Below are 14,050 nucleotides of genomic sequence, written 5' to 3'. Positions count from 1 at the left end.
GTCACCGGGGATTGGTTTAGAAAAATTAGTGACGTCAGACGAAGGTAGCTTAGCGTAAGATACGGGATCTCGTCAGACGTTCTACAGAGAAGAGATAGAGAAGATATAGGGAGAAGATATAGAGAGGGTGTAAGGAGAGAGGATCAGGAGACGATGTAGAGACGAGAGAAAAGAGATCCCGAGTGTAAGCTAAGGTGAAATTACAGTGAAAGAAGAAAGAAAATTCACCATCCTTTTATTAACCCAAAGGACGAGAGGAATAGGCATGGGGCCTAGAAAATAGTGAGACTACAGGAAAAAGAAGGCATTGGGCCTACTACTTAAGAGGAACTTGAATATTAGTGAACCTCACGTAACGAGAGGCAAGGGGCCTCGAGACGAGTGATATTACAAGTCAAATTTAAGTGACAGTGGTGACTAGGGGGGGTGAAACGGAGGGTGCTATATATTGTGTGCTGCTGAGGATAAACGAATACTTGCTGCTTGTATTGATAGTTTTTGTATAATTCACATTTATGTTGTTTAAAATTTAGTTAAAGAAAAAGTGGTTGTAGAATGCCCTTTGTTTATTTAATTCTTATGTTGTCATCAAGTATCCTGAGTCCGTGATCGTCTGCAGAAATGTCAACAAACCCAATGGGCAACCATTCAATGACGGATAAGGACTGTCGAATATTGGGTACTTAATATTTAGTGTCCCTAGATGGTCATTAGTGTGACATAAATAAACCTGCTGCATTGTTTACCAATGATACACAGATAGATTAGGTGTATTGCTAAGTATTTTCAGTTATTACATAATAAACTACGGACTATTTTCTACAAAATAGGTCGAGTAGCCTGTAGGATACGTTGATTATGTTCCAGTAACACAGGAACTCATATTTTTTCATTTGAAGGATTTAATATATTCTAATAAATTGTTTGGGTAGGAGCTATTGGAGATTGTAAGTTGTTAAATATCCGTGCTTGCGTGTTTCTGGAATTTTACCGTTACTTTTGCTATAACCAATCGTCTGTTGCCCCAAGTAACCGGCACCGGCCACAATTTAATCTACCTTATCGACGAGAGTTACGTTCTTGAAACGGCTGTCGATACCGTACGGTCGCGTACCTTTAACTAGAGCCTAGCGTGGGTCTCCTTAGTTAAAGTATGTTCAATAAATGTACTTTTAAGTACAAGTATAGCATTAGAAAAGTATTCCTTTACCAAGTATGCTAAATAAATGTATCTATGAGTATAAATGATGACGAGTGAAAAACCAGTAATTTTTTTATTCCATTAGTGAAGTGTTCATGAGTGTGCAGAAATTTCAGTAAAGTATGTACAGTATAGTATCCTGATATTGCAATATTATGAATCATTATTATCCTAAATCCTTGATAGGCCAGCAAATGATGAATAATGTTAGATGTTAATGAATTGTGAAGAATGGGGTGTATACTATAATTAGGTAAACACAGAGACCCTCTTCCATATTTCTTTATTAAATAATACAGAATCATAGAATGAGAATGGGATAGAACAATATAGCTTCTTCGGTGAAGCTCTTATAAAAGTTAACATGAACCTCTTAACTCAATTTAAAAGTCTTTTGTACCCAGAAGCACAAAATTGTATAACCATTTAAGGACATAAACTTATATGAGGGCCCTAGCTACAAAGAATTTAAAAGGATATATATATATATATATATATATATATATATATATATATATATATATATATATATATATATGTATATATATACATATATATATATTTTTCTTTTTTTATCTTGTTTCATCTTCATTTTTCTATACACATCACTTGTTGTACTGAACAGTGTATAAGTTACATTTTTTAGCTAATGTTGTAAGGATGAATTTTCATTAGCTACTTTACTTTCAGCAAAACAATGGCTCTTCGAGGAATGAAAGTAATTGAGCTTGCTGGTCTCGCACCTGCACCATTCTGTGGCATGATCATGTCTGATTTTGGGGCCAATGTTATAAGGGTTGACAAAGTAAGAATTCTTGTTTGGATTAGGGTGAAAATGATAAGGATGAATTATGAGCTTGCATATACTTTACTCATGAGATTGACTAATATGTTTGAATGCTTATCAGTACATAAACTTTCTCTTTATCTCTCTCTCTCTCTCTCTCTCTCTCTCTCTGGCCCCTCCCCCCTTTGATTTTTTTAATTTATTTTTTTAGCCATTCTCTCCAGATGTTGATCGCCTTGCACGTGGAAAGCGCTCCATTGTGCTTGACCTCAAGAAACCTGAAGGTGTAAATGTCTTGAAATCTCTCTGTTCCTCAGCAGATGTTCTTATTGAGCCATTCCGTAGAGGTACTGTATATTAAGTGTACTTATTTTTTTCCCTCTCCATTTTCAATTATATGCCATTTCTTGCAGTGTGGTAACTAAATGATAGCTAGACATGGAAGAGAACAATCCTTGCCTTTTCACATTCCCATCTCACCCATCTCTTTCATTCATTCCTACTATAATCATAAGAAAATTGCATCACATTACTTCCACATCTGCACTGCCTATTCATCCTTGGTTCACTCCAAGTATTACTTCAGAAGTGCATACCTAAGTGATATATCAATAAAAAAAATTATATATTAATTTTGTAAATTAAAATGCATCAATGTAATATCTGCTTTTCTTGCTGGAACTCAATAACAAAAAAAAATTCTAAAAGCAAGACATTACTGAATGGAGCTCAACATGTGCCTTGAGATGCCATGTTTATGGAAGATGAACTAACAGAAATCTGAGGATAGACCTACCATGAATGTTGAGTAGTAGGAATAGGGGTATTCTTTTAGAAATGCAAATTAAATATTAATTTTGTAAATTGAAATACATCAACATAATATCTGTTTTTCTTGGAAATCAATAAAAAGAAATTATAAAAGTGAGACAATCATATCATTTCCTGATGGTGATGACCCTGATGATCTCTAGGGAGGCTAAATGCATACCCCGTAGGAGGTTAGGTTAGACTAGACCAATTTATTAGAATTTCGTTAGTTTGTCTTGTACAACAAAAACAATCATGGTGTCTCGAAGCTCACCGACATCAGAGTTGTTGCTAGGGTGTTGCTTTTAACAACTTTTTTGTTATTAATTTCCACCAAGAAAAACATATATTACATTGATGTATTTTAATTTACAAGATTAATATCTAATTTTCTATTGCCATATCACTTTGGCATGTACTTCTAAAGATTTACTGCTGCTTTGTTAAGAAGCTGCTTATAACCCATAAACAGCAGCATAGTAGTGTTGATTTTGGTATGAAATACTTGAAGTGACATAAGGACAATTAGCTACACATTCTGTGGAGTGAAGAGTCTGTCTTTACTGTGACTGAGAATAGAAGTAGGAATATTTATACACATGCATGACCCAGAGTTGCCAGAATAAAAACAATTTATACATACATATACCAAGGGCTTTTTCCTCCTAACAAAGGAGGTAGGCAAAGTCAAAAGGGATAATTCCACTCCCACCCATTTCATCTCCACTCCACTCACATTCACCACCCCTCCCTCCCTCCCTCCCTCCCTTTTTTTCCAGGCTCCTCCTGGATGACCAGTCATCCCTACATCTCGTCCATTACCCTGGGTCAGAAGCAATGCAGGAAGACACAGCACATCCAGAGCAAGGCCACTTCACTTAATCAGCAACCCCCTCTCTCTGTCTCCTCGTACAGAAAAAAGAAGATAGAGAGAAATCCCTTTAGGCTGTGTCAAAATATCATTCACACATAACCACTCCCAAATCCCCCATCCCTAACCCACTCCCTTCCATGCATCACAGCATCATCCAGAAACAACCATATACAACCATTCTCCATTTACCCCTATCTTTATAAATGATTTTAAACTACATATCAAGGACATCATTAAGAAAAAATAATAATACAGTATTTGATAGATTTTTCACTAAATATTTTTAGGTTTTAACTTGTATAGACATTTTGCCTGATTAGCAGTTGATTTGAATGTATGATCCAGGGAACAGTGTGATTACAGTGATGTTTTGCTCTAATGTGGGTGTGGTATTCAATAAAGACTAGTCTTCACATGGTGTTTAATCTGGCAAAATTGTCAGTGGTTGTCATTGTCATAAACTGAGTAAACTACATGAAGTTAAAATGTGTATCTCAAGCAAATATTATTTGATTTTAGCTTGTGTTATATTAGATATATTCAGATAAAATTCATGTAACTCAAGAGTTAACTATGCATTTGATCTTTTCTCCATGTCTACTAGGAAATCTACTTTATGATCTGTGTAGTATTAATTGTTACATATGCAAACATTTGCTATATTACAGGTGTGATGGAGAAGATTGGTTTAGGTCCAAACAAGATGTTAGCTGAGAATCCCAAACTTATTTATGCCCGATTGACAGGTTTTGGCCAATCTGGTCCTTATGCTGATATGGCTGGGCATGACATTAATTTTTCAGCTGTCTCTGGTGTGTATTTGTTGTATTTGTAAATTTAGATATACTGCTCAGTATGTACTTTTGTTTGCCTGATTCAATTTTATTTTTATTTAATATTACTAATTCTTCCATCACATTATCTTAATTGCTATATAATATTCAAAGAATGTTGGTGACAACTAGTGGATAAGATATACAAACTTTTTGTGTGTTTACTAAGAAAAGGGAAAGTACCAAAAGATTGGAAACTGGCAAATATTGTGCCAGTTTATAGAAGTGGGGACATAGGTTGAGTGATCATTTGCTATTCTATTTATCTTAATATCATCAGCATATCCATAGTTTACATTATAATGGACAGAAATAGCCATTAGTGATTTGTTATTATCCAAAGAATTAATATCTTAAAAATTAGAAAAATAAATAAAAATTGAACTGTGCATGATTTTAGTGGCCTTGCTGTGGATGTGCTGTGTCTTGCGACACTGCTTCTGACCCAGGGCGGTGGGCAAGGTGCAGGGATGACCCGTCATCCAGGAGGTGCTCAGATGAGAGGGAGGGTGGGAGGGGTGTGGAGTGTATTTAGGGATGAAATGGGTGGGAGTGTTTTTATGCCTTTCCCTTTTTGGCTACCTCCCTTGAAAGAGGGAAAAGGCCTTGGTATATGTATGTATGATTTTAGTATCTTTAACATGAATGTTTTTACAGGTCTCTTGTCCATGTTAGGCCGAAAAGATAGTCCCCCTACACCTCCCATCAACCTGTTAGCTGATTTTGCTGGTGGAGGACTTGTGTGTGCACTGGGTATTACCATGGCTCTTCTTGAACGCACATGGTCAGGTAAATACTTTGCCAGGATTTACAGAGTTGCTTTTATTTGTAAAGTTGTGCATTAATGTTGCACTTTCTAGTGTATAAATTACAATTAAGACATTGGTTTTTATATTTTGAGATGAAGTGTCTGAGAAGTATGGTAGGGGTTACAAGGTTGGATAGAGTGAGAATTGAGGAGAGTGGGGTGGAAAGGGAAATGGCAGATAGGGCTGATTAAAGAGTATTGGAATGGTGTAGACACATGGAAAGAATGAATGAAGAAAGATTAGCAAAAGAGGTGTAGATGGCAGAGGTGGATGAAGTGAACTTGAGGGGACAACTGAGGATGGGACAGATGGGGTGAAAGGGGCTTCGAGTAAGAGAGGAATGTCTGTTGAGGAAAGAGGGGAGAAGACATAAGATAGGGGTGAGTGGAGAATGGTTTTGTATAGATGATGCTGTGATGTATAGGAGGGAGTGGGTGGGGGTAGTGAGGGAATATGTGTGAATGATATTTTAACACAGCCCAAAGGGATTTCTCCCTGTCTTCTCTTTTTCTGCATGAGGAGATGGAGAGGGGGGAGTCATTGATTAAATAAAGCTGCCTTACTGTGTCTTCTTGCATTGCTTCTGATGTAGTACAGTGGGCAAGATGCAGGGATGACTTGCAGGGACGGGGGGATGGTTAATAGGAGTGGAGTATGTGGGGATGAAATGGGTGGGAGTGGATTTATGCCTTTGACTTTGGCTACTTCCCTTGTATGGGGGAAAAAGCCCCAGGTATATGTATGTGTGTCTGTAATATGTCTTGTTGAATATCCTGCAGTCATAGAGGGAGGGCCTTTACACTTTGTAAGAGAACCCTCTGCATGAAAACTGTTGTATTTATAAATATTATATATTATAAGGAGGGATCCCAAAACATCATAAATAGATCAACAGGTGTTAAAAGCTTTAGTCTTACAGATATGGAAATCAATTTTTTTCCCTTAACTGTTTTTTACATTCACCAGCTACACAATAGACTATAATTAATTAAATTTTCTCAACTATTTAATAGATTCAACATTTTACAATACATATATACATACATGCACCAAAGGCCTTTTTCCCCCTTATAAGGGAGGTAGCCAAAAAACAAAAGCATAAAAACCACTCCCACCCATTCCATCCCTATCACACTCCACTCCCCTCCACCCTCTTATCTTGGGACCTCCTGGATGACAGATCATCCCTGCATCTTGTCCACAGCATGGCCACTTCATTAGATTGGTGACCCCCCCTCTCCGTCCCCTCATGCAGAAAAGGAGAAGACTGGGAGAAATCCCTTTGGGCGGCATCAAATTTTTTTCACACACACTCCATCACCCCCCATCCCCAACCATTCCACCTCATGCATCACAGTGTATTAGTACATTTAACAATGGTGAGTGAATATTGATATTTGATTACTCAAACATCACACTTCAGAAGATTCCCAAAACTGTTTTTGAAGTGCAGATAATTTTTTCAGAGTTGAAAAAATAATTTATATTGTCTAAAGTCAAGTTTAATAGCAAAAATATTTCATGGGAATGGTCAGCAATGCTTTTTTATTTACTCTGCATGGAGGAAAGAAGAGCTTTTTTGATAGATTTTAATGAGTGTTTAGAGAGTTTTGGAAGGAATATCAATGTACTTTTAGGGGATCTCAATGCTAGAGTAGGATAATTTTATGCAGATTGCAAACTTTTTGACAGTGGAGAAAGGGGGTACAATCAATTCACCCATTGTTATCAGAAAGAATCCTAGGACTCATAGAAATTCAAGATATACAGTATTCAGTTGCCCCAGCCTAAAATCAAAAGCTTGTTCATTATAATTTAGTCTTTAGATGTTTCTTTGGTCTTTCATGTAGTATCATTTGTAGCATCACAAATTGGTCTATACCTGGACAGTTCCAAATTCTTTTTATAACAGGTGCTGGGCAAGTGATTGACTGTAGCATGGTAGAAGGTGCAGCGTACATTGGTACCTGGCTTTATTCCTCAAAAGATCTTTGGATTTGGGGCAAAGGAAGAGGAGAGAACTGGTGAGTATTGGGTAATTTGTACTTCTTCAAGCTTTTTTCCTAACTTTGTCAACCTTTTAAGTTAAAGCTGTGCCAAATGTTCCAAGACATAGAATATGGTAAAATATGGAACTGTGGTGACGGTTATGTATACAGAGCAAATATAATCACTGTTAATCTATTTAAATCAGTCACTTAGTTTCTTGATAGTGAGTGAATGTTGTTTCTAAATTATTGAAGATATAATTTAAAAATTCAGAGGATTCATATGATTTTTGGCTGGATTCTAAAATTTGCATTTTTTTTTTTCTAAATTACATTAACATTTTCTCAAATTTCATTAGTTCCTAGTAATTCATTAGTGCAAATGTTACATCAGAAGACAATATATTAGAGCCAGCTCAAAGGTGAAAAACTCCTGGTTTTGACTTCGTTTCAGAATTTCAACTGATTGGTCACGTAAAACATTAAAAGATATCCTAACCCTCCCATGTAAGGGAATGGCTGAATTAAAACATGTGTTTTGATCTGACTCTGTGTGGAAGAATTTTTCCCCCATTTAATCACGTTTTGTGATCTACAAGGGCAGTGGCAGTATATGTATCCCCCACCACAGAGTCAGATGAAGGAAAAAAAATATATATATAGAAAATTCTAATGATTAATACTGTATAAATGAAGTGTTATGTGACCATACATCTAACTATTCTTATAAAAATTGAGACATTATCGTAATGAACAATAAATCCCTGGGATGTGATGATAATGATGATTAGACCATTAATCTTGTTTGGATGTGAGACCTGGAGACTCACTAAGAAATGGATATTGAGACTCAATGGTTTTGAAAATTGGGTTCTGAAAAAGATTTTTGGACCAGTATATAATGATGATAAAGCTCACTGAAGCCAACTACATAATCAGATCAAGAGAGATCATGAAGCAGCCCTTAATTCAGAATTTAGTAGCCTCTTGGAAGACTTAGATGGTATGGTCATTGTACAATGATGGAGCATACATGGATTTCTTTATAGGTGATAAATGAAAGAGTAACTGGGTCACGAGAATTGGGAGGCCTTACTACCAGTGATGGAGGTGGAGAGGCTTAGAGAAAGTAGTAATGAGTTGGCAGGCCTGAGAACCACATGATTAAGTTAGTGAGTCAGTAATTACAATGGGTCTGAGAGCCCCCTCAGACCCAGTTATGTCTTGAATTTTGGAAGGAGAAAAATACAGAGGGGGATCCTTGTCCCCTCACTCCATCCCATTTAGTCACCTTCTACAACATGTATGGTGGAGGCATTCTTCTCCCCTCTCCACCACAGGGAGTTCAGAGCAGGAAGTCATAGATGTAAAGGATATGTTTTGGTGGACAATTTAATGACAGACAGCAACAGTACAAAAGTATTTCATCATTTATTTTTGTATAAGGGTTGATTCACACTATCGGTCTGGTCACGCTCCACTCTCGCTCCGCTCCGGTTCTGAGGTATTCAGGGTTGATTCACACTATTGGTCCGGTCGCGCTCCGCTCTCGGTTCTGAGGTATTCACACTATCGGTCCGCTCTCGTTCCCGTCATCCCCCCTCCCTCGACACCAGTAGAAGTCTTACCATCAGTTACGAAGGATGTGTGACTTTTCTGACGCCGAGTTGGCAATAATCGCTATTGCACTTGATGAAGAAGAAAAAAAAATAGAAAAAGAAAGAGATTGTGGGTTCATCCTATGTTGCAAGATAGGAAGACTGAAGGAGAATTTCATACTCTGTATCCTCGTCTTATTGATGATGAGAGTAAATTCCACAGCTATTTCAGAATGAACAAAGGAACATTTGAGAAAATACTATCCAAAATTGAGGATGACTTGAAATGTACAAGAAGATGCTGCACTTCCTGGCACTGATGTGCTTGCACCATACGTTATAGTGGGAGATGAGGCTTTCCCGCTGAAGAGAAATTTGATGAGGCCCTACCCAGGTTCTCAGACTGAACATAAGGTAGAGAAGAGGATTTTTAATTATAGATTATCTAGAGCCAGGAGGATAGTTGAGTGCACATTTGGCATTCTAGTGCAAACCTTCAGAATATATTTAAGGAAACTTAAAGCTATGCCTTCTAACGCTAATTCAATCATTACGACAACATGCATACTTCACAATCTGATACACCCAAATGCTGTTGCATTACCAGATACTGTTGTCATGCCTCCATCAAACACAGTACGTCCAATGAGAGGAAGAGGGGGAAATGCTACAAAGGAGGCTTATGGCACAAGAGAAACACTGAAAGATTATTTCAGCTCCCCAGCTGGTTCAATGCCTTGGCAAAATGATAAAATATAAGTAGACAAACAAACTTGTGTAGGAATATTTGTTGAGTGAGCTAAGGAGATGCATTTCCGCAGTTGATAATAGGTTGTTATTATACATATGGAATTTCTTTCTTCGGTTAATAATGTGTATTTTTTTCTCTCAGTACCTTGACAATATGATAAGTATGCAAACATTATCACTGTAGTGCAGCGAAGTCAGGTCATACAGCTCTGGTTTACCTTTTGACTAATTCTATTAGCATTTCATCTAAATCCACAAAATTAAAGTAAGTTTTGTAGGTTATATTTTATTCAGTTGGTGCTTATGAATATCCTCGCTGTACGCATTGTCATTGTATCAGTGATAAATAAAAAGAAAATGTATTTTCATCATTTTTCTAACCTTCTCATGATCCCATTGTGGTGTTTCCTTTGGATTATCCATGGTTTGGTAGGACAGAAGGTAACACTACTTGCTTATATGAAGGCTGAATCTCGACTGGAGTGGAGCAGGAGGAGCAGGACCGTGGCAACTGAGTTCACAGTTGCGCTCACAGTCCAGTCACGCTCCAGTCTCACTCCAGTAAAAATATCTTTTGACGGAACCGTGACCGGAGCGAAACCGGAGCGAGACTGGAGCGAGAGCGCCATAGTGAATGCTTCCATTGAAATTAATGAGACAATATTGGACCGGACCGAGAGCGGAGCGGGAGTGGAGCGCGACCGGACCGATAGTGTGAATCAACCCTAAAGGTTTTACTCTAATATAAATATTTAGCTATGGTCCTTTAAGAATATTGACAGCAATAGTACACAAATATTTTATTATCCTTTTATGAGTAGAGATTTTACTTGAACATAGATAAATGATGTGTGGCTGTGATCTGTAGGGGTGCACTACAACAGTCCCAAAAGTAATGGCTGCATGTCACCATTTAGCCAATACCACAGTCTATACCCCAGTACTTATTAATTCAGGAAACCATGTCAGCAATTCATTATTATCCTGAAATAAAGAACAAATTTTGGCAATTTTGATCATTTGGCAGGTTGATTGTTTCAGGAAACCCATACCCCTAAGGTGCCAAGTTACTGAGGGCCAAATGTAATTGTATATCAGTAGAGAGAAGCAAATTGCAATAATTACTTCAAATTTTATTTTTGTATCTAACACACATGATAATTTTTATATTTTATTTATTTTAATATTTGTTTTAATTATTTACTTTATGTATATATATATATGAGAGAAATTTGCTAGTAACAGCAACATCAATCCAATCATTTTTTATGACAGTCGCATGCAGGATTCGAACCCACTGCTATCGGCCACTCCTAAGATTACCTTCACAAAGCCTTAGACCACTACACCAACAGACACTAATAGTGTCTGTTGGTGTAGTGGTCTAAGGCTCTGTGAAGGTGATCTTACGAGTGGCCGATAGCAGTGGGTTTGAATCCTGGATGCGACTGTCATAAAAAATTATCATATATATATATAATATATATATATCTTTTTAACACAGGCTTGACTCAGGGGCCCACTTTTATGACACTTACAAGACTTCAGATGACAAGTGGATGGCAGTTGGAGCAGTAGAACCTCAATTTTACTCAAAATTTATTAACCTCCTTGGTCTTGATGAAGATGAGGTTGGTCAGTTTGATGACTATGAAACAATGAAGAAGATTGTGTCCTCAGTATTTTGCCAGAAAACACAAGAAGAATGGAGGAAGGTTTGTCTTTTACGATTTCTGATTAGTAGGCTGAAAGATTAATAATTATATTTATAAATGCCCCACTTGTTATTTGTTGCCTCAGGTTTTGCCAAATGGAAAATCTGCTGCCCCATAGTGGCTGGCAACAGTCCTCAGTCTTTTAGTTATGAATTCATGTATTGCTCCAGCTTGGGCTATATTACCTTCTAAGGTATTCCAAGTATTTATGCATCTATATGGATAACTGTATTTCTTCACATCCAATTATGCTGGTAATGAGTGACGTTAATCATTATTCCCCCAATTTCAGATATTTGATGGACAAGATGCTTGTGTCACACCAGTTCTGGATATTGAAGAGGCTCCATATCATAGTCATAACAAAGCTCGAAATTTCTTTGTCAAATCTGCCAGAACAGGAGAATATGAACCAGGACCAGCCCCATTGCTGATGCGTACTCCCGCCAAAGCCAATGTTGCTGTTCCTCCACCTAATAAAGGCCAACACACTGAAGAAATTCTTACAGAAGCTGGATATTCCAAAGAGGAAATAAGCGGACTTGTAGAAAAGAAAGTAGTTGGACTATCATAGGAAAAAGCAAAGTTGTAAGGGCAAAAGTTTCATAGAGCTGTTTAGCCCCTTATGCTATATATTTTTAAATTTATTTATTTATTACTTTTTTTTCAAAAGTTAAAGTGTTTAATATATGAGAGTATTTTTACAACTATATGGGATGTTATAATATGATTGCTGCATTTGTTTAGGTCTAACTGAACACCTAGATATGCAGTGGATATACAAAGTTAAGAACAATTTAGACACTGCGAGATACAGAGATGTAACAAAACAACAGTGTGTGCAAAAGCAATACAAGAATCTAAGAGCAAATTAGATATGGCGAGATACATATGGGACACCATGAACATAGCTCCCCTTCCCATGAGGTACAACTAGGTAAATACTCAAATACATACACCATATTTATAGGGTTAATATATGAACCCCCACCTATGATAGTCCCTTGTTTCATGAGGACTTTATAAAACAAAATATTTAGTGTGTTTTATTATACATTTATTGAAAGATGTTTTAAAGTAGTTTTGTAATGGAAAATGTATGATTGTATGTAAATACAACATTGATACTGGAGTAAAGTATGAAATCATCTACTGTAACTTTATACTAACCTAACTGTTGTTCTTGTTTTCTCCAAGCCTTTGCCATTTTTTAAGGTGGTGGAACAAAATACCAAACAGCTACCCTATTACCATGGTCTTTTGCTAATGCTATGACATTTAGTTTAAATCTTATGTAATTATGTCTCTTGTTTTTCAGTCATAGGGAATTTACTATAAATAAAATATGTTATGGGTATACTGTACTCATACTCTACCTCTGATTAGATCACTATTGTTTTGTCACACACTCATTGTAAATAGCTGATAGGTGGCTGAAGTTTGTTAATATTCCTTTTATCTTTCTAGAAGCATTTTTCACTAAGATGATAAAAATAAATAAATGTATATATATATATATATATTTATTCCTTTTTTCCCCTCGACACAAACACCCCCTTATCGTGAGGCTAGGGTGGTGCTCCCTACTGAGGACTTTGTAGTATGGAATTTAATGAACCATGCCCTTGGTTCAACTTCACTGGTGGCAGGGCTTGAACCGCCATCCCCTCTACCTTTGCTCCAAGTAACGTCCTAACTCACTCAGCCAGCGAGTTGTTAAATAATATAATATATTAATGGTATATCTGGTGTGAATTATGTATGCTGGAGAAGGAGGTACAGTGAGATTATGTAAACTTCCATCTTACCTGTAATTACTGATGTAGCATGACCAATTTGTCATAAGTTTATGCTAATACTCATAGATTGATAATTTGGCTTCTTATCGATATTATTGGCTACACATTTACAATATTAATTTGACTTGTTTTTGATATTTTATTATTAGTAACAATTTTTGTGCTTAGCAAACCCATGCTTGTCTGACACCTTAGCTTACTAGCCAATGACAATCCATCATCCATGATACAGCTACATTGGATGCATGGCAGTTTTTTAATATATTTAGACAAAAAAATGGAAAGAATGAGTGAAGAAAGACTAGTAAAAGAGGTATGGAAGGCAGATGTGGAGGGAGTGAACATGAGGGGGTGACCTAGGATGAGATGGATGGATGGGGTGAAAGGGGCTTTGGGGAAGAGGGGAATGTCTGTTGAGGAAGGACAGGAGAGGACAGAAGACGGGTGAATGGAAAATGGTTGTATATGGATGATATTGTGATGCATGAGATGGGATGGGGGATGAGGTAGTATGTGTGAGAAAAATTTGACACAACCCCAAAGGATTTCTCCCCATCTTTTTTTTGCATGAGGGGAGGGGGGATCGCCGATTTCATGAGGTGACCTTGCTGTGTCTTGTGACACTGCTTCTGACCCAGGGCAGTGGACAAGATACAGGGATGACCCGTCATCCAGGAGGTGCCAAGATAAGAGGATGGAGGGGAGTGGAGTATATTGGGAATGGAATGGGTGGGAATGGTTTTTATGCCTTTGTTTTTTGGCTGCCTCCCTTGTAAGGAGGAAAAAGCCTTTGGTATATGTATGTAGAAAAAATCTTATACCTCCATAAATATGATGCATGTACAACCACTCCTCTTTTAACGACGACAATTGGGACCAGCGCGCC

At 37.2% G+C, this 14,050-nt stretch overlaps 1 protein-coding gene across 5 annotated transcripts; it reads left to right on the top strand.

The window, feature by feature from the left end:
- Nucleotides 1–432: 432 nt before the first annotated feature.
- Nucleotides 433–12,883, top strand: Amacr (Alpha-methylacyl-CoA racemase). Of its 5 annotated transcripts, none has more exons than XM_076209172.1 (8): nt 433–485; nt 1,892–2,006; nt 2,200–2,335; nt 4,341–4,484; nt 5,163–5,294; nt 7,227–7,338; nt 11,155–11,365; nt 11,658–12,883. In XM_076209172.1, exons 2-8 carry the CDS (start codon nt 1,899–1,901, stop codon nt 11,937–11,939), a joined length of 1,125 nt encoding a protein of 374 aa, XP_076065287.1. In that variant the 5' UTR covers nt 433–485; nt 1,892–1,898; the 3' UTR covers nt 11,940–12,883. The 5 variants fall into 5 exon arrangements, with proteins under 5 accessions (XP_076065287.1, XP_076065290.1, XP_076065284.1 ...); XM_076209175.1 differs by having other exon boundaries at nt 478–500; XM_076209169.1 differs by lacking the exon at nt 433–485 and adding an exon at nt 524–679.
- The last annotated feature ends 1,167 nt before the right edge of the window (nt 12,884–14,050 follow it).

This window comes from Oratosquilla oratoria, chromosome 2 (genome assembly GCF_046742065.1).
Source record: "Oratosquilla oratoria isolate Oo_2021 chromosome 2, ASM4674206v1, whole genome shotgun sequence".
Lineage (NCBI taxonomy): Eukaryota > Metazoa > Arthropoda > Malacostraca > Stomatopoda > Squillidae > Oratosquilla > Oratosquilla oratoria.
The sequence above is the reverse complement of the archived record's forward strand: the minus strand, read 5'-3'. Positions and strand labels throughout refer to the sequence as shown.